Source organism: Chlamydomonas reinhardtii, chromosome 10, assembly GCF_000002595.2.
Source record: "Chlamydomonas reinhardtii strain CC-503 cw92 mt+ chromosome 10, whole genome shotgun sequence".
In the NCBI taxonomy this organism is placed as follows: Eukaryota; Viridiplantae; Chlorophyta; class Chlorophyceae; order Chlamydomonadales; family Chlamydomonadaceae; genus Chlamydomonas; species Chlamydomonas reinhardtii.
Window position 1 is genome coordinate 189541 of NC_057013.1, and position 20070 is coordinate 209610.

Consider the following 20070-nt stretch of genomic DNA (forward strand, 5'->3'; position numbering starts at 1 on the left):
TGTAAGTCCTAAATGCTTGATAGCCCCCGCTGCCCGAGAGTCCGAGACTCTGCGCTTTCAGATGGACCGTAGTACGGGCGGTATGTGTGAACTCCAGTTGGACACCGTTACATACTCAAGACCACAAAATGTACGGGTTGCACGAGGCTTGCAGCGCTCCAGCAACACGCAGCAGCACACAGCGTCCTACACCGCTGCCACTCCTGCCCACCCCTGTGCCACATAACAGCCACACTAATGCCAGCGACATGGCGCTGTCACTGCAGTTCAGGCCAGGGATCAAGTAATGCTGTGATGCAGCCCTGTGTGGAAGAAAGATGGCAGTGGCACCACTGCCTGTGCATCGACTGATTGAACACGAACGCGTGTCTCGACTCACTCCGCTCTGACTCAATATACACATGGACACTGCACTCACAACCCAAGCAAGCTGACTTCTCACCACTCGCAAGAAAGAGTCCAACACTCGCGGCCTGTACACTCTGGATTCTATTGCAGCAGCCGCGCAGCTCGGCAGTCAGCTGATGGCCACACGGCTGCCACCGCTGCTGCCGCAGTCGCAGACGCTGCCACAGATGCTGCGGGGCGCTCAGGGCCGGAAGGTGAAGGTGCGGAGACCGTCAGAGATGGCCTTCTCCGCCGCCGCCGTCAGGATGCCGGTGCGGCCCAGCTCCTGCATGGCTGCCGGCGCCACCGACCGCACGTGTGCCAGAGCGCCCCGAAGCCAGGCGGCCAGCTGGGGAGGCGGCACGGCGTCCGTCCAGCCGCGCAGCACCGCATACAGCGTCACCACCTGCACGGGTGTGGGGAGTGGCGTGTGTGTGCGTGTGTGTGTGTGTGTGTGTGTGTGTGTGCGCGTGGGCGGGAGCGTATGGGAAGCCAGCAGTAGTAGGGTCAAACCTGAAGGGCAACCACATACGCATACGCAAACACACCTGCTCAGCCAAAGCCACCGGCTCCCCTGGTGTTTGCAGCAGCGCCGCCGACAGCCGCTGCGCAATCGCGTCCGCACGCAGCGCCGCCGCCGCCATGCCTGCCGCCCCGCCGGCTGCGGGCGCCGCCGACAGGTCCGCGCTGGCGATGCTGCTGCCGCTGGCGGCGCTGGCCGTGGCGCCAAAGCGGCGTGCGTCGTCGGCCTGGGCTAGGTCCAGGCGCACCTGCGAGGGCCGGCCGCGAGCGGGAGGAACACGGAGGAGGGGAAGTCGTCCGCCTGACGTCAGCGCCGGCACCCGGCCACCCAACCACTCCATCGCAGCCACCACCACGACCACCGCCCTCACCCCGCTGCTGCCCCCCACCTGCGGCGCCAGTAGCTCCAGTGCCTTGTAGTAGGCGCGTGTGCCGATGCGCGTGATGGACAGCTTGGGGTTGACGGCGTAGGAGGAGGAGGGCGAGGCTGCGCACAGAGCAGACATGGACGGGGGGCGGGAGGCGGCAGTGAGGTGCGGGAACACAGGTAAGGCCCCGCGGCACCAAGTACAAAAATCCAGCGCCCCTCGCGCTCCTACCCCAGCCGCCTGTTGCCCCCCGGCACCACCCGCACCCCCACCTGACCCACCTGCTGTCCCACCTGCCGCAGTGCTCCTGCGGTCCAGCACCACTTGTCCGTCCGCGATCGAAATGAACTCCTCCACCACCTCGGTGGCCAGCTCGCCGCCGCCAGACCCCGCACTGGCCAGCTCCTCAGCCAGCTGCTTGGCGCGCAACGCGGCCTGAGGCAGGACAGGAGCACAACAGGCAGGGGAAGAAGTTGGGATGGCACACGTAACTACAGCGATGTTGATATGGTGCGGCGTGGAGGCAGAAGAGAGGCAAGAGGAGAGGGCAGGAGAGCATATGCTAGGGCAATGAAGGGGTGGGGCACCCACACACCCTGGCGACCCACCTCCAGCTTGGCGAGCTGCTCCGGGCTGAGCGTCTTGTACCTGCATGTACACACACACACACACACACGCGCGCACATCGCCGCGTCCATATTGACAGTCACGTTCAGGTGTATGTGCCCCAGCCTGCCGAGTGCCGAGTGCACTGCTAATCCTTCCCAAACTCCGCAGCCCCACAGCCGTCAATCCACATGCCCACCCCACGCCATGCTATGCCCCGCTACACGCCGCTGCCCCTCGCCCAGCTGCCGCACACGCACTTGCTCATGTCAATGCGTTTGCTGACGCCAGTGGCGCATGTGCCGGGCACCAGCGGCACCAGCGACATGGAGCCGCCGCCGTTGGCCCGCGACATCTTGGCGGCACGCATGAAGAAGGTGGACAGGAAGCTGCAAGAGGTGGGGTGGGGACAAGGCAGCAGGCAGGAGGCGTGGAGAGAGCCCAGGCATGTTGAGACACACTCTCTCATGCACAAACACACACACACACACACATATTCACACACGTGCAGGCTGAGGACTGGGAGCGACATTGGGAGTCGCAGCAGGGCTCCACATCACGCACGCCGCCCGACCCCTTGACCTCACCCTTCCTTGTGAGCACTCCATCCGCTCCCGCGCCCCACGGCCTTAACCCCGCTGCCCTCAGACTCTCTCTCACCCTCGCCGCTGCGCCACGGCCCCCGACACCAGCATCCCCTCATACTCCACCAGCGCGTTGTCGTCATCGCCGCCTGGCAGCCCCGGCACCGCGGCCGCAGCAGCAGCAGCAGCGGCGGCGTCCGCCGCCTCTGCAGCCGCCGCCGCCGCCGCATCCGCTGTGCCATCCGCGGCTGCCCCGGCGGCTGCAGCTGCTGAGGGCGGCGGCACGACGGGCATGTCGCGGCCCTTGTCGTCCTTCACCAGGCCCTCACGTAGCAGCGCCGGACCCAGGCCTGTGCGAGGGAACCCGAGTGGCATAAGGTACATGAAGTGCACACACACACGCTGGGTTGCTGGTTTGGGCAGGCTCTAAACCAGCATGGGGCGCCCTGCCCAACAAAGGACCTGAGCCACCCGTGCCTTGCAACCCTGCCCAGCCTCTGCCCCTCAGTGTCCGCCCCTCCTGCCTCTCCGCCCCGCTCACCCGCCAGTCCGCTGAGCAGCTGCTCCCACACGTCACTGAGCGGCTTGATGTCGTCCACGACCACCAGAGCGTGGCCGCCCTCGTCACGCACCCGCTCTGAGAGGAGGGCAGAGCCAGGGGAAGGGATGAGCCAGAGATAGGGGAAGAGGCCCAGACAAGAGAGGCGGTTGCTCGCGACGGGGTACTCAGAGTCTCTGGGATTACAACAACAGCAGCCACAGGGACAAGGCGGCATGGCGGGGCCCGAGGCAGCGGCAGCACATCACAGCGGCAGCACATGGCAGCACTCAATGCGGCGCGGGCGGCCTCACCTCCAATGGAGCATGCGGCGCACATGGCGGCGTACTGGTGCGCCAGCGGGGCGGACTCGCCGGCCGTGACCACCGCGGTGTTGGCCAGGGCGCCGCTGGAGCGCAGCTCGGACACAATGGCCTGCAGGGAGGCAGGAGGCAGCGGCAGGCGCAGGACACATTTGGTGCAGTGCAGTGCCACAGTGAGCAATGGCGTACGCGCAACACCAAAACCACTACCGGTGCCCATCCTGTCCGCCTCGTGCGCCCCCTCCTCTTCCTCCTCTTCCTTCCCCTCTTCCTATCCTCCTCTTCGTCCTCTCCCTCCCTCTGCCCCGACGACAAAGCCCTACCTACTGCCGCTCCATCCTGTACCCACACTGCCCGCCTAAATGTCCCAAACTCAATCCCTAGACCGGACTTCGCTCTGGCGCTTGCTGCAATCCTGGCAATTGTGGATGCCTGGCGCCCGGGATTTCTCGCTATTATAATGGCAAGAATACGAGTGAGTGGGTTACGGAATGGTGCATTAGACGTGTGTCGAGCCTGGGTGGGCGATGTGCGGAGCTGGCGCCAACCCGTACCTGCCCTACCGACTACCGACGGCCCCGACAACGTGACAGGGAATAAAGGTTGTTACTGGCGCGCTTGTCTCGCACTCACGTGACTGGGTGGGCTTCTGATGACGGACTAATTCGTGGGGCTCGGGCGTATAACCCCCTCCGCGCGCGCTCACCTGCACCTCGCTGTCGGGCCGCCCCGCCAGCGCCAGCACACAGCGCACCACACCACCCGGCGGAGCAACCGCCGCCCCGCTGCTGCCGCCGCCGTAGAATGCGGCCTGCGCCATGATGGCGTCCAGCGCCAGGCGGGTCTTGCCGGCGCCGCCCGGGCCGATCACCAGCAGGGAGGCGCCGCGGCCCAGGGGCGTCAGGATGTCCAGGCCCTGAGGCAGGGGGAGAGGAGGGGGTGGCGAGGAGGGGAGGGGACGAGGGAGGCGTGCGGAGAGGGCTTTGGGGAGGGATGAGCTGGGCTCAGCTCAGCCCGCACCAAGGGGGTGGACGGAACCAACTCCCTGAGCCAGCGCGTGTGCCTCCGGCGTCACGAGCAGCCCCTGTGCCCGCCCCAAGAAGCTCAATAACCCCATGTCGCCGCCCCCAGTCACTGACACCGCCGACGCCCATGCCCAAGCCGCCACGTGGCGCCACCGGCCGCACCTTGACGCCCGTCAGCAGCGACTCGTTGATCTGCTCCCGGTTCTTCATCTCCACCTGCGCGTTCAGCAGCGGCCGCGTCACCGGCGGCGCCACACGCGCGCTGCCGGCCGCTGCGCCCTTTCCGCCTGCCGCCTCCTGCGGCTGCTGTTGCTGCTGCGGGCTGTCGAAGGCGGGTAGGTGGCGGCCGATGTGGTCGTGCACGCGGCCAAAGGTATCGTCCCCGGCGGGCACTGTGAACACGTCGAAGTCCTTGCGTGTCACCGGCCCCTTCACATCGTCCACGACCTGGGGAAAGGAGGGAGGGGGGCGCAGCAGGTGGACGGCAGGCGCGTGAGGCACCCGGAGTGGCACCCATGGAATGGCACCCACGGAGTGTTGCGCCCCCAGATGTGTGATGCTCCCCTCCCTCCCCTGCCTCCCTCACCACCTCCCCACCTCACCAGCGCCACCGGCAGCCCCACCCAGTGCCCGCACCCCACCAGCCGCACCTGCAGCACGCCCTTGATCTTGCACTCCACTGGGGTGCCCTCAACCACCGTGGCCTGTGTGTGGGCGGAGCGGGGAGAGCAGGGCGCAGGGCAGAGAGGAACCAGCAGCAGCGTCAGTGGGCGCAGCAGGCGGGCGGGTGGCGTCCTTCGCAGCGCGAACGGTGTTGAAGCCGCCGCCGTGAGCCTTCGCGCCCATCCTCACCCCGTGATACTTCCCGTAACTCCATACTCCGCCATATGGACCCCCTTGCGGTCCCCTCTTCCGCCTGCCACGCACCGGGTCTCCCAGCACGAGGCAGAAGGACAGGTTGTCAGAGCGGTGCCACAATAGCACACTGCGGCGACACAAAACACACACACGCAGTGGCAGCAGCGTGGCGCAGCAGGGTTCGGAGGCAGTCTTTGCCAGGTCCTAAACAGATTCGCCGTGCCGCCGCGGCGCTACCACACGCAACGAAACCGCAACAAGTAGTCACACGTCAAAACGCATGCAAGCACCTCAGCGCGCAGCCCTTCCGAGCGCACACCACCTCACGTCCACACTCCCTCACACCCTCACCGCCTCTCACTCACCCTGCGGTGCCTGTGAGGAAGGACACCTTGGTGCCCAACGGCGCGTCGGCGTTGAGTCCCGACACAATCACCAGCCCGTCCCGCGAGTACAACACCTGGACAGTTGGCGGTGGGAAGTGTGTGTGTGGGGGGGGGGCGGGACGACTGGGTTCAGCCGGGGGTTGCAGCACGGTGCCGGTCGCGCCGTGAGGCCACTGCGCCTGTGCTCCGACCCAGCCGTCCACAGGTCAGGCCCTCAGCACCCAGAGCTCATAACCAGTACTAATGCAGTCATGTTCCGCTACCAGTTCCACGTCTTAGACGGCATACTGGTAGGCGCCGGTGCCGCCACCAGTCCACCACCGCCCGGGCGTCACCGCAACACCGACCCCCCGGCAGGGTAGCCCACGAACCCTCCCACGGACCCTCCCCCCCCTCCCCCTCCGCCTCCGCCGCACCTTGCCCACCGCCGTCTTGGCCTCCAGCTCCCTCAGTGTGGCCAGCTGGTTGGGTCGCGAGATGCGCTGGTTGAAGATGCTCATCTCCGCCTCCCAGTCGGGCTCCTCGTCAGTGCCGCCGCTGCCCTTGCCGCCGCGGCCTGCCTGCGCAGCGACGCTGAGGTTGGGCAGGCGCGCCAGGCGCGACGCGCGCCGGCCAGTGACCGCCACTGCAGCAGAACCAGCGCCAGCGACATTGGCGAGAGGCGCCTGGCTGGACCCTGCGGCCCGGCGTGTGCCGATTGATTGAACCCGGGTTTGCAGGGCGCCACCAGACTGGCTGCATCCAGCTGCCAAGGAGGCCCCTTTGTTAGATGGAGCGCGAGCGAGCATTTCTTGCCAGGTCAGCTGACGGCTGTGACGCGACGAATCCTCGGCTGTTCAGCAAAGCTTGAGCACTCGCTGTGATCGCCAGTGGAATGTTATTATATTGCTTTGCAGTACCCAATGCGAGGGTCTGCGGTCGTCAGTGCCCTGCTTCTTGCACTAGTAGCCTAGAAGGTCTTCGCTGTTTCACTGTTTGCACCGGCTGCAATGGCTGTTCACGAGTCACTTCCAAGAGAAGCGACGTTAAATTGTTTGTGTGCAAGCTTCTACGCTCGCAAGGCCTCGGGAGTCTTTAGAAAGTCTTTTGCGCTGGGCACGAGCCTGTTGTATTCTAGCAGCTTGAAATTGATTTGGGTGGGCACAAATAATTTCATAAAGGAGCTGGGTGGACCTAGTTACCCGCAAGAAGCTCACCCAATTCCAACATTAGCCCCCACTGCCAAGCCCTCAGTTCGCACATGAGGCGCATTGGCACCAGGCGGCCCTTCAAGGACACATCCAACATCCACACAGCCGTATCAGCGCGCTGCACTTCCCAGTCATGCCCCTCCACTAGCAGCCCGCCTCCATCAGTGTGCGGCCTCGGACAGACGAACACCCAGTGTCCACCCGTGGGCGTGGAGGCATTGGGGCATGGCCGATCCACGCCTGGCCTGTCTGCGACCACCACGAACCTCCCGGCCGCCCCTGAGCAAAGTAATGTACTGCTGGCCAGCCAACTGCGCGGCTGCTACCTTGCTACCTTCCTGGTGCACACAAGCTTGGCGCACAAGGGACGCGACTGCCGTACACCCGGACCTCATAATACACAAACACATAGCCGCAGTATCTTGCCGGTCTAAGGTCTTCACAGAATCACGAAGTCAGGGTCCATTGCCAGGGTCAGGTCCACGGTCAGAGACACACTCCAGGTCAATGATGTAAATCTGGGCCAATGCGCTTCCCCAACATGCACGCTCACTCGTCAACAAGACAACAACTGAACGTTGCTCATGAGTCATGACACGGCTTCTGTCAATCAGCTCCTGGCCCCCCTGCACCACTCTGCATGACACTCTTGCCTAGGTTATGTCCCACGGTTATGTCCTTTGACAAGTGGAACATGACGACAGCACCCAACCACAGTGCTGCTCAATGAAGACTGGATATATGAATTCGAGCAAACGCAATCCTGCCGCTGTTGAGCTCTGCGCAATGCGCCAATTTCAAAATGCGTGCAATCCACACCAATGAAAGAAGCAAACGCATGCGGTCGCTCCATTTCCGGGCTTGCGCGGGCCACACGCTTGGTAGGCTGTCACACCCCGGTCAATGGGCCTGTCCACGCTCACGGGATCGTCGCCGTACCAGTCGCCGCCTTTCGTGGCGCCTCGACCCGGCCGCTGCAGCACCTACCGCAGATAGGCCGTCCCGGCCCGCACCTGTGTCCGCTGTACGGGTCGTGCCTGCCCTAAGCCACCGCACTAAGCCCTACCAACTGGAGCTGCACCCTGATGCGGCCCCCTTGCACCGCCAGCAGGGGATGTGCCGGCCCAACCTCGCGCCATCCCTTCCTCGGCACCCCTAGCCCCGCGAAGTCGTACAGCCTCCTCCAACCCTGTCACCGCTTCAGCCTTGGCGATCTCTAGTGGTGCAGGGGGGTCCTCGTGCTGCTGCGTTCCCTCCGCTGCCTCTTTCCTACCAGTGAGGAGACCAGGACTTACCATCAGCAAACCTTTTCCACAACAAGCAGCTCAACCAGCTCACCGACAGGTCCTGCGGCGTGAGGATGATGTACTGGAAATCGGCGTGGTCGCGCGCACACTCGAGCAGCGTGATGGTGGCCATGCGGCGGTTCACAGCGCCCGCTGTTGCTGGTCCCCCTCCTGCTCCTCTTGCGGCAGCAAAGGCTGCCCTGCGACTCCAGCGTCAGCGCCGTCTGGTTCCTGCACCCGCGCGGCAAGGTGCGGGCTGCACCCCTTGGGAGCTCGGCCTGAGCTCCCACCTGGGTCCTCCGGAGAACCGTATAACCCATGAGGTGCGTTGTACCCACCACTGCCACCATAGCCGCCATATGCTCCGTAGCTGCCATAGCCGTAACCGCCGCCCTGCTGCCCGCTCCCGCCGTACACTACGCCACCGCCGCCATAGCCGTAGTACGGCGGCGCTGGGGCGTACCGCTCAGCTAGGCCGTACCCGCCAGGTGGCCCGTACGTGGCTGGGGCCTCCGGGTCGCAGGGCTCCTGGTCGTCCGGGCCGGGAGAGGGCTGTGTGAAGGCGCCGGCTGGGTCGCGTCGGCGTTCGGGCGTGCAGTCGCAGGTGGTAGCTGCTGCAAGGGGGGGCTGCTGCGGCTGCACGAGAGGTTGTGGCTGTAGGGGCGGCGGCGGCGCCATTGGCCCGGGACTGGGGGATGGGGGTGGAGCGGCGGCTGCACACAAGGACACGGGTTGGAAGCGTCGCATAAATTGGACGGTAGTTTCTACTCATGACGCTTCAGTACCCGAGGGGCCAGTTGTCACTGCCCCTCGCAACGCATTCTAACGTAACCGACCGCGAGGTGCACTGCGGGCACTGAAGAGTCGTAATCGCGCCCTACCTTCAATTGCCGGTGGCGGCGCGTGGACAGTGGGGAACACCGCTGGCGGTGCCGCCACTGGTGGCCTAGCAGGCGGCGGGGGCCGAGCAGGCGGCTGAGGCGCGGCTTGCGTGGTGGTGCCAAACGCTGGGGATGACGAGACAGGTGGGGAAGGTGCAGGCGGGGGGAAAGGCACGCACGCGTTGTCGCTCGGCCAAAAGACCAGGCACACGCGGACCCGGGCCGTGACGTTATGCGCGTCCGAACCAAGCAGCCATACTTTCAGGTAAACTTTGTCTCGCATGCTGAAGAACGCTGCGGAAAGGTGGCGAAACATAATGGAAAGGAGTCAGGACGAGCATGGCGTGCTCAAAGCTAGACAAGAATACGCTAAGCAAGGCAGATGGAGGCTACTGCCCAACTCTGTCCCCTGCCCCTATCCACGGCTCGCTGTAACGTGTTCGGCGACCGGCCAGCCGGACTCACATGTGTCCCACGCGCCGGTCACGGAGCAGTTCCTGCCGCTCGACTGCGAGCAGGTGCCGAAGAAGGTCGGCTCCTCGGCTGCCTGCTTGTCACCCCGCCCCGTGTCCATTGCATACAGCGCCAGTTGCGGGCTGGCGGACGTGGTGTACAGCGGGGACAACGTGCCGACCGGTGTTGGGGACTTTTGGCCAGCCCTGAAAAGGTGACAGTTGGACGGGCATATGGGGAGCTGGGTTGATGCCCACCGTTGGTGCCCAGGCTTCCAGCAGGCAATACCCCCTTGATGCCAGTGCGGCCTGTTCCACCGTCTCGCACCACCCAAAACGTGCGCTTCACGTCACCCAGCCGCAGCTGCACACGACCCAGCGATTTGAGGCGAGAGCCCAACGCCGGCAGCTGGAACCTGAGGCGGTGGATGGGGCGGCAGCAGTGGTGCTTGCACTCATCATGATGCCACCACTGCTTTGGTCAGACGTACCGGCACACGGCATGCATCATGCCGTGCGCCACTTGATCAGCTTGAAGTGGTTGAAGTCGTGCGGACGCGATGATACTACGCATGCAGGCTGCGCGTGACTACTCACTCTCGGCTGCCCCAGTAGGCGGCGTCCCAGGCCGCAACATCCAGCGTGGCGTCCAGGCTGTCAGCCACATCCGCCCAACCCAGGATGTACTGCGGCCAGTGATGAAGTGTGCACTTGAGGGCAAGCAGCACATGCAGGCTATGCGAAGCACTTGGTGAGCGACCACTAGCTGCACGAGAATATATGCGCCCTTCTATTCTTCGCACATGCATGCGATGCTGCCGCTGTTGCTTTGGGGAACCGCTTTCATCGTCCTGCCGTTGTGCTAATGTACCACACGCCCACTTACTAGCTGGGGGCCATTAAAGCATATGTTGTCCGAGCTTGCCTGCATATTGAGTTGTTGGCATGACGTTCAGCAACAGCATCACAGGCCAAGGTAGAGCACACCCCTTCCGCAGCCCCTGGGCCCTGCCTTTGCATCTGCAGTTCTATAGCTACCAACATCTCTCACCGTCAGGCCGCTGGTGAAGTCGGGCTGGACGTCGCCCAGGCCGCCTGGCTTGGCCGCCCGGAGGCCCCAGTTGCGGCCCAGGCCCCGGATCATCGCCTGCGTACGGTACGGTAAGTGCGTGTGCGGCTTGGTACGTACGGCTGCGGCACGCGGCGGTGCGGCACTGCCAGCGTTTCCAATGCCTTACCCGCACCAAGCTGCCGTCAGGGGTCACGCCGCTCAGAATGTTCCTGTGTCGCACAATGATACCAGTATTGCAACGAGCGAGGCAATAGGGATGACGTGGCAGCTGGCCCGGGGCTGACGCGTGAAGGGTTGCGCGTTGCTGCTGTCGCACCAGTGGCCCGGCTTGACAGGTAGGGATAGCAGCAGTATATGCCGTAGTAGTACGGTGCAGGCCTAAAACCACCCTGGCAGTTAAACGCCATCCCACTCACGCGCAAGACGCTGTTGACGGGTTACTGACGCCCACTTTCCGACAATGTAATCCTGTAGCAAAGGTAATGGGTGCTGGCCGCCTGGGTGTCGCCCCGATGATGAAGCCGCACGCGACAATGTCGCAAGGTGCTCACAACCCGGCAAAGCACCACTTGAGATCCGTTCGCACGCCGCCGATCCCCTCCCGAAAGATGATGGGACCTATTCGCTGGGCTCGGGCCACGCCCACACAGTGGCCAGCAGCCCCATACCCACCACAGTACCCAGTGCGCCCGCATCGACACACACCGCGCTGAGGTCGTTGTCCCAATCGCTGAGGTCGTCAAATGTGGTGCGGCACACATTCATGACTTCCTGCTGCACGGTGTTTGGAAGGGAGTAGACCGCAAATGCCCACTCCGTCGTGGCGAAGGAGCTCGACTTCACCTGCGGTCGTCGGGATGCAGCGGGTACGTTACGTTAGCAACTCTCCCGACCACGCATGAAAGCCCTTGCTACTCGGCGGCCCCGCATGCATCGAGTACGGCATCAGCTAGCCAGCCGCCACTCACCGCCAATAAATTGTCCACCAGGAGCCAGAGCTCCTGCAAAGCCGCTGCCACGCAGGTTCCGCGCCTGAGCCCTTCGGGCGCATTGGTCCCCGCACCCACGGCTGTTGCGGCGATGTTCTGAAGAACGACCTGCTCAAGGTCAGCCTGCAATGTGTACTTGCACATGTTCAGAAGACCATGGCCATACAAGTAAGGTAAAAGAGATTGATGTTGACTAGCGTGGGCTCTATGGAATTCGTAGCATACCATCCACATACCATGCAGCATGCAAGTCTTGCAACGTCCCGTAAGGTGTTGCTCCCCAACCTCAACGCACCGTCGTGTATCCCTCCTCCAAGTCTGTTACGTCATCACGGCTCGCGGGCACCAGCACCGCCTGGCCCACCGAGCACTCGCCAACAAACCTCTGCACCGTGGTCACCTCATCAAACCACTGAGCCACCACCTGTGTACAGCAGGCGCGACATGCGCGCATACATCAACGACAGGCGCAAGCAGTATGAGAAAGCAAAGATGACAGACAAGATTAACGATAAGCGACAACCCCCGCTGACAGCTCAGCAGTTGGCGCCACGAGTGCGCAGGTGGCGTGAGGGGCACACCGCAGCCAGCGCACCTCATCTTTCGAGTAGGCACCTTCGCGGTCGCCGTTGATGCCCACTGCTATGACGCCGACCCTGATGGGCAGTGGCACGCCCTCCACGCCGCTGGTCAGCACAGGCACCACGTCATGGTCGTTGTTCGAGTACGAAGTCACAGGCTGCGACGGTCGAGGCAAAGCAAAGCGGTGGCGTGTTATGGTGTCAGAACCACAAGGCATTGGGCTTCGATGGCAGATGGCTCCATCTGATGCGCCGCCTTCCGTTGTACCCTCATTCCGTGCGGTCCGTAATCGTTGACGCAGTTACCGATGTCTGCATGACGTGCGTTGGTCCGGACACCACAATCCGCACCAGCCCCAAGTTGCGCCGCCCCTCGGCTCACGTATACATCAGTGACCAGCACGACAGTCGTGTTTGCAGCGCTTGTGCCCAGCCGCGGGTATCCGGTCACCAGCACTACCACCCCGGGCACCAGGTCCCACGTCTTGTTGGCGGGCCGCGACGACAGGTCCAGCAGGACCACGCGGCCTGCAGAGCCCGCTGGCGGGGACGGCAGACGCCTGCAGCAGGAGGGCATGAAGGGCATGGAGCGCACGCACATAGCAAGGGATGAGTACCCTTGCCGGTTATGGGCTGGGGCAATCAAGGCTGGGCCCCCAATGACAGTCTCCGTGGCTGCCGGGGCCGCCGTGGCCTCCGTATGGCGCTTTGGTCTCAAGACCGCGTCAAGACCACTGCTAGGAGTGCTGCATGCAGTCGCACTCATCATGTCGTCGCTTCTGTCGCATCTCTGACGCTAAGCCCAACTCACGGTGGCGGGGATGCCGCAGGCGGCCCCAAGCTGGGAGCCTTCCCTGGGGAGCTGCCCTCGAGTTGCGGGCTGGGCGGCGTCGGCATTGGAGGCCGCGGAGGTGCGGGGGGTGGTGCCGTGCATTTGCCTGTGATGGTAGTATCCGTGAGAACCAGATAATACAAGGGCGTATTGCTGGCTCCCGGGGGCATGACCACCCGGGGTTGACCTGCACGCAGGGAGCTTGCGACAGGTTCAAGCCCCACTTGACTCGCAACCTCTGCCCATCTCCAGCTGTGGAGGTACCAGGACATACTCTCCCTGCCTGAAATGCTCAGGCTGAAGTTTAAGACCCTTCCCCGCGACTCGCTCTTCCAGCCCGCGCACCAGTGAAGCAGAGCAGGACGCCCCCGTAGCCGTTCGGGGCATGTGGGGGGCGTGGATGTGGAGGTGGGGCAATCGGAGCACCGCAACCGCCTGAACCAGCGACTTATGTTAGACAGCGAGCGAATGCATACATCAGCATTGACTGTGGACGGCAAGAGCAAGCGCGCTCACCAGCGATGCTAAGCAAGCTGCCTGTTAGCGTTATCGTCAAGGCAAACCATCCACGCAATTCCATGAGTATGAGAATGTTTGGCGTTGCCCCTATAAATGCTGCACAGGTGGTTTGGACTGGGAGTTTCAGAGCTCAGGAGTGAGATGAGGTTCCTGTTGCAATATGCATAATGAATGCCCTATTATTTTAATCTAACACCTGAGTTAAAGCGAGGTTCGGGGAGAGGGCGGGCAACCACTGGTGAGCTGTGCCAGAGCGGAGGCTGGCCATCGCGATCGCTGCAAACAATAAATTAGGCTTGCTCAATCACGCATAAAGCAATTGTAATCTGTGCGTTGACAGGACTTGGGTGGGCCTTGGCGGGCTGCCGACAGACCGGCAGTCAAATGGGCCCCAGATGGCTTGCGTCAGGTGTGTGCTTCAAACCGCGCCATACTTTACATGAGTTGACTCAACCGTGGAGGGAGGAATTGCTCCAGGCCAGCCAAGTCCAGCAGGTAGGTCCTCACCCCGCTGGGTAATGCTCAGGGTAATGCTCCCCGACGGAGCTTGTCCTTTTGGGGACGGCACAGACCTTGTAGCGAGATTCCCCGAGGGTTTTTGAAGGCACGTCAAATTCTGAATGCGCAGCACCTGCATGGTATCCGAGGTGCCCTCGGCAGCTTGGCTCCGTCTTCCGGTTCGTGGCGGCGGTTCCCGCGCCAAGCTTGCTTCCAGTGCAAAGACCTGACGGCACGGCCGTGTTGAAGACCACATATGGCTTCTGAGTTGTCTCAGATGCATAACATGAAATTTACGTAGACTTGTAAGCTACGCAAGTTCCGCAATTCTTGGATCCAACGATCACCGAGTTCGCGGTCAGCCGAAATCGAGCAGGCCCAGCAGCACAAGCGCATAAGTGGTGGCATAGCAGCGATATCTGTGTAGGTATTACCAACAGGACGTAGCTGGCGAATGCATGGGAATTCGAGAACAATTCCTTTATTCTATTCTAATTCGAGTTTCAGACATTTTAGCGGCGGGGCTTCCTTCCAAGTTTGTAGTATTCAGTGCACCACTTGTCGCCCGCTTGTTGTGTGGAGCTGAACGTCAACCGCCGCGCGCGTCGACAGAAGCAGTCTTTTGCCACAACTGCGCTCAACCTTTCGGTCGCGGACTAGTCGCTGCGGCTTGCGGGAGCACCTCCAGGCCTGCCTTGGGCCTCAGCTGTATCACCAGCTGAACCATGTCCTTCTGGCGCTCGGCGGGGTTCAGCGCCGAACATGCTGCAGTTGAGGAGCGCTCCGGTGAGTGCTTGCATTTCGGTGACTTCGCCTGGCGGCGGATGGGGGATTTTGCTGCATAGGCAGTTGCAATCACGCGTGGGAGGCTCTGGCAGGCGCGCCAGCCGAGCGCTGCTTTCGCTTTCAGGTCATCCCTCGACGACCGTGCATCTTTTGTGCCCTCGCACGTCTCCACAGATTCTCAGCTTCACGAGATAAGCCTGGATGACCAAGAGGTCTCTACGCCGGCCCCTCACCAGGTCAAGGACAATTTCCCGCCCGCGGCCAGCATGCGGCAAGCGAGCACAACCATGGCGAAAGGTGCCTCTACCGACCTGTCGGACGCTGGAACAAACGGCCGCGACTCATTTGACGGTGACGTCGACCTGACCGGCACTAGCCCCGCTTCCTCCACCATCAGCACCCTGTTTGCGCCCAGCTTGTACGGCACCTCGCCCGACACGCCCCTGCCGGCGCTGCACAACTTCATGCCTGCAGCCAGCGGCCCGGTAAGCAGCGTTTTGGTGCGATGTCTGAGGTGGCGCGGGCTCCCCAACAAGATCAATAGGCTCTCCTGGTCGCACTCATGCACTTGCATGCCAGGGAGCGCCACTTCGGTCTTAGTACCGGTACTGACGGCTGCCTGGCCCCGGACAGGGTTGCAAGGATTTCCAAGCCGCGGGCGGGCCCATCGCGGCTGCAGTACACCACGTCGCCTCCGCACACCAGCATCCTTCCAGCAGCACCAGCTGCGCGAGCGCCGCTGTTGCGCCCCTCCCGCCTAACTACTGTGCACCCGTCACCAGCACCTTCCGCCAGGAGCCCTCCGCCCCGCCGCTGCCAGCGCACCTGCACCTGCACGCGCAGCCCGCGCACACGACCCCCGCAGCGGCGGCCGCATCGTCGACCCCCATTCCAGCGATCGCGCCCGGCAGCACCACCGGGGGCCGCGACGGCAGCTTCCTGTCCCTGTCCGTGACCACGCTGCTGGGCTGCTGCGAGATGCTGGGGCACCACATGGAGGACCGCTCCGACATCGCCAGGTGCGGGCGGGCGCGGTCCGGGCTGATCTGGGTGGGTGCGAACTGGTGCGTGACGGCATGTTGGATTGCTCACCAGTGACCACGGCGTCCTGTCGGGCGTGTAGCACCTGGACGCTGATTCGCATCTCCTCTCCGGCCCCGGTCAATCTCGAGCAGGCAGCAGGACATGGCGCTGCTGGCGCGGCTGCAGGCGCTGGCGGGCGCCTCCGCCGCCACCCCCGGCGCCTCCACCTCCACGCCGCTGCGGGACGCCAGCCAGGCGCCGCTGTTCACGGTGGCGCCGCTGGACGTGCTGGTCACCCGGGACGACAGCGGTGAGCCGCGGGGGAGGATGTAGAGAGGGGGAGGGGAAGGGTGCGGCGAGGCGCGATGGGCTTGTCGTGGGGCCTGCCTGCTGGGCGTCGGGGAGATGCGGATGGCAATGAGCCGCGCGTACCGTCTGTGTCCTCTGGGGCGCGGTCGGAGGTGTGAGGACCTGAGGGTCTGCGCTTTCACGCTGACCGTGATCTGAATTTCCTAGTGTGCTACATACAACTTTGCCCGCAGTCATCATTGCATCCTGTAGCGCTTTTCCAATCATTTGCAACCCCCTGACACACAGGCCGCAACCACTTCCACGTGATTGAGATCAACGGCACTGGCATCAGCGGCCTGACCAACATGAGCGAGGAGGCGGTGGAGGACGTGCTGCGCTCCTTCAGGTGAGCCCCTGTGCGTGTGTGCGCGCCAGCTGCAGCTGCTGGATGGCGGCCCGGAGCAGGAGGGCTGCATCGGCAGCACCACAGTGGACTGTTGCGATCTTGCGGCCAGCACCTCAGCCATTGACACCCGCACCGCATTCCAAATTCCCCGCACCCTTTCCACGCACAGCGAGCTAGGCGCGCACCTGGCCTCCCAGCTTCCTCCGGGCGGCGACTGTGTGGTGCTGGTGGCCAGCAGCGGCACCGAGTCCTACCCGCCCGTCAGCCGCACGCTGCACGAGAAGGTGCTGTACATCGAGGCGCTGCGGAGGGGCTTCGCGGCGGCGGGTGAGAGAGAGAGAAAGTGTTGGGAAAGGGGGCAAATGCGTGCTCAGCATCTAGGAAAGTTTTGGCACACGTACCGCGCTGGCTTGGTTCATTCAGGAAGTGCCGCCTTAGCTGTCATGACCAACGTGCACTGTCTCTTCCGTCCCCTCCCTGCCCCCAGGCCGGCCCGCCGCTATCACCAACATGACGCGGCTGGAGAAGCGGCCAGAGTCCATGCCGCCGCCTGGCTCGGGGCCGCTGCTGGTGCTGGGCTACATGAAGCAGTTCCGGGCGCACTTCATGGCGGACGCCCCCACCGGCCGCCTGCTGCTGCTAGGGCGTCAGGTGGGTGTGCGCGCGTGTGTGCCATGGCGGGCGCCCTTGGACACCATACGGCGTTGCCACGCCTGTGCGCACCTTCACATCCGGCCAGGCCCAACGAACACTCAATCTCATGCCTCGCCTGCCGACCCTCCTGACACCCTCCCCGCCCTCCCCCCGCAGGTCCACGCCGCCATCAACGACCGCTTTGTGCTCAACACCGTGTACCAATTCAACCATTGCCTGGACCTGGCCGCATTCCGCGGCTTCAACGCAGGATTCGCGGCGGGCGCGGACAAGGTGCGTGTGTGGGCAGCACGGCGGGCTGGTGGCGGAGGGACATGTGTATGGGGCGTGGGTGCCTGCGGACTGGATCGTTGCTGGGGCCGGGCTGCCTGCCTGCCTGGCAGCTACCGCAACGGCCGGATTAAAGGGATCCGAAACACGTCCTTTCCTCGCAACCGCTCGCTGCTGGACTGCACACCACAGGGTGTAGCCTACGAGCTGTACAACCAGTTCTTCGGCAGCGGCGCGGGCAGTGGCGGCCGCTTCGACTGCATGGCGCCCTCCATCCACTTCAGGTGGGGCCGGAGCGTGAACAGGCAGCGGTGGGACCATGGGGACAGCACCGTATGACAGGTTTCGGTCCGGCCGGCCGACAGGAGCATATTCGCAGCTATCGGCCTGGGGCACTCAGCAATGGCCTGAATCCTTCCCAATCCCCATAACCCGCAGGCGCGCGCACACGCGTGACGAGCTGGTGTGCGCGGTGCAGCAGTGGCTGGCCACGCCCGGCTCGCGGCCGGCGGTGATCAAGCCGCAGGGCACGGGGTGCGGCCACGGCATTGAGTTCTTCTTCGGACCCAGCTCCTGGGAGGACACGGCGGCCAAGGTGCGCGCGGGGAGTGCACCTAGCAGCACTGGAACTCGGTTTGGATGAATTTAGGATGTATGGCATGGGTGTAGGCTGGTTTCCAGGAGCATGTAATACGCTTATACGTCACGCGCGTTCAGTGCTCAACACGCCGCTGCCCCCGCCCGAATCTTCCGCCCACTAGGTTGACCGCGCACTGCACGCGGTGGCCGCCAACTACAACCTGCAGTGCGGCGGTCTGCCCTTCACCGTGTGCGAGTACCTGGACACAGCCACGGTGCACCCCGCCGCGGCAGCCGGCACGCCCGCGCACGCCAACAAGGCGGGGCACAAGTTCGAGCTGCGCATTGTTGTGTACCGCAGCGGCGGCGAGCTCCGCGCCTTCCCCTCCATCGCCAAGGTGCGGGCGGACACTTGCTGGATGGACTTCTCTTGACCGACAGCGCTGGGCCACCTTTTACTACTGTAATGGGTTGCTGTGTGGGGCGAGTCTCAATGCAACCTGCCTTACTCGTCGCCTCCAGGTTGCCCGTGAAGCGTTCGACCCGTCCAACCCCGACAACAAGAAGAGCCTCATCAACAACATCACCACCTCCGCCAAGGAGACCGCGCAGGTGGGGCGGGTGCCGGGCAGGCAGGTCAGCGCGTGCTACAGTGTCGCAGTTGTCGATGGACTCACTTAGCATTCTTATCTCCTACCCGGCGTCCAGACGGCCTTTCCTCCTCTTTAGTTCCGGCAATTGCTTCACCCTCTTTTCTCGCTCCTGCTCCGCCCCGCCCCTCCGCAGTGCGGCCAGGAGTTCCTGCTGCCGCTGTGCCGGCCCGACACGCTGGAGCTGCTGGGCATCAGCCCCGCCGAGCTGTCGCAGCTGTGCGCCGCCTCCACCGCCTTCATCCGCTTCACGCTGGACACGCTGCAGGACAACCCCGCCGCCTTCGGCCTGCCCGGCGCGGCGGATGCGGACGCGGATGCGGTGCAGTCAAGCGCCATGATGCAACAGTAATGATGTACGGAGCTGCCGGTGGCCCGTCCCGGTTCGGGAGCTTCGTTTGAATGGCGCTGTGCCGGCTGCAGCGTTACCTGGTGCTGAGAGAGCACGCATCTTTGCAACGCAGAAGTAAACAGACCCTGCTGGGCGGGGTAGCATTTCGTGTGACCGCACTGCTTGTTAACGAGAGGTGTGCACTGCGAGTAACAACGCAGTCAACCCTGAACAAGGGCAAAGTCCGCATGTGAGGTTCGGGTTTCTGCAGTTCGAATATGTTTGCTTGATGTAGTTTGGTTTTGCGTTTGCTTGGTGCGAAGATTTGGATGGTGCCGTGTGTGCATGCCGCTGAACGGCGTGCCACCGTCACACGGCAACGTACCGTTTGTGTACCGTATGTTATGCATGGACTCGGTTCTGTGCGGCCGCATCCAGTTACAGCTGCCCATTTATTACAGCCTTGACTCATCTGATGACTCAACTTGCGTACGTAAGGCACTGGGGCGCAAACGCACCCGCCCGCACACAAGGCATGGTGTACGGTGTGCCTCGCTGTTGTGCCCAGCGCCATGCATACATATGACTTATGACGGATGCGAGGACCGTGTCTTGACAGGTTCGAGCCCCTGGGGTTTGTTGTGATTTCCCGCGAATGTACATACACGGAGGCGTTGCCGCCACTGATGGCAAGGACAGGCGCCCAGAGAGGAGAGGAGTATGGCTACAAGGGATGCATTATCCAATGAGTGGATGAAGAAGCAACAATGGGACGCGCTCGCTGACTAGGCGATCTCAATGATGTAATTTTAGTATGCCCTGAGATGGCCCAAACAAAAGCTTCCCACATGCAAGCGTTCCCCGCCTGCGCACGTCCGGAGGGGGCGGGGGAGACCAGACTACCGCTACCAGCCAGCAGCCCCCTGCAGGAGTGCAGGGACCAGCTAGCCTCCTCCCTGTAGCGGATACAGCGCCGTAGCGGAAGTGCTACGCCTGGCAAGCGGGTGAGCACTGCATATGTGTCAAGGCGCTTGGAAAGAGGACATCGGAGTCGCCCGCGTGAGTCGGCCGTCTACATTGCCAGGTAGGCCACGTGCGTCGGAGCCTCGCCGCCTCAATCGATAGCTCCTGCAACAAACCACAAATTCAGCAGTCAAGTAACGCGGACATTTGGTTATGTCAA

General features: G+C 63.3%; 3 protein-coding genes across 4 annotated transcripts; 1 reads left to right on the top strand and 2 right to left on the bottom strand.

Annotated features, from left to right (window-relative positions):
• Positions 1 to 95: 95 nt before the first annotated feature.
• Positions 96 to 6683, bottom strand: CHLRE_10g419050v5 (uncharacterized protein). Of its 2 annotated transcripts, none has more exons than XM_043066432.1 (15): positions 6014 to 6683; positions 5577 to 5671; positions 5281 to 5338; positions 5004 to 5057; positions 4516 to 4800; positions 4035 to 4244; positions 3320 to 3440; positions 3009 to 3104; positions 2544 to 2817; positions 2144 to 2272; positions 1886 to 1925; positions 1571 to 1712; positions 1299 to 1396; positions 936 to 1157; positions 96 to 793 (listed from the first exon to the last, which is right to left on the bottom strand). In XM_043066432.1, exons 1-15 carry the CDS (start codon positions 6383 to 6385, stop codon positions 590 to 592), a joined length of 2400 nt encoding a protein of 799 aa, XP_042919829.1. In that variant the 5' UTR covers positions 6386 to 6683; the 3' UTR covers positions 96 to 589. The 2 variants fall into 2 exon arrangements, with proteins under 2 accessions (XP_042919829.1, XP_042919828.1); XM_043066431.1 differs by having other exon boundaries at positions 1559 to 1712.
• A 48-nt stretch (positions 6684 to 6731) lies between these two features.
• CHLRE_10g419100v5 (uncharacterized protein) lies at positions 6732 to 14183 on the bottom strand. Its single transcript, XM_043066433.1, has 18 exons — positions 13397 to 14183; positions 13226 to 13315; positions 12860 to 12986; positions 12431 to 12608; positions 12063 to 12206; positions 11763 to 11891; positions 11447 to 11590; positions 11289 to 11321; positions 11184 to 11208; positions 10895 to 10946; positions 10645 to 10687; positions 10458 to 10553; positions 10293 to 10331; positions 10004 to 10092; positions 9691 to 9822; positions 9420 to 9613; positions 8955 to 9248; positions 6732 to 8786 (listed from the first exon to the last, which is right to left on the bottom strand). Exons 1-18 carry the CDS (start codon positions 13458 to 13460, stop codon positions 8215 to 8217), a joined length of 2445 nt encoding a protein of 814 aa, XP_042919830.1. The 5' UTR covers positions 13461 to 14183; the 3' UTR covers positions 6732 to 8214.
• A 220-nt stretch (positions 14184 to 14403) lies between these two features.
• On the top strand, positions 14404 to 19706 carry CHLRE_10g419150v5 (uncharacterized protein). Its single transcript, XM_043066434.1, has 13 exons — positions 14404 to 14683; positions 14858 to 15168; positions 15317 to 15702; positions 15859 to 16016; positions 16304 to 16403; positions 16573 to 16730; positions 16891 to 17054; positions 17214 to 17330; positions 17520 to 17611; positions 17766 to 17922; positions 18089 to 18304; positions 18429 to 18518; positions 18693 to 19706. Exons 1-13 carry the CDS (start codon positions 14623 to 14625, stop codon positions 18906 to 18908), a joined length of 2226 nt encoding a protein of 741 aa, XP_042919831.1. The 5' UTR covers positions 14404 to 14622; the 3' UTR covers positions 18909 to 19706.
• The last annotated feature ends 364 nt before the right edge of the window (positions 19707 to 20070 follow it).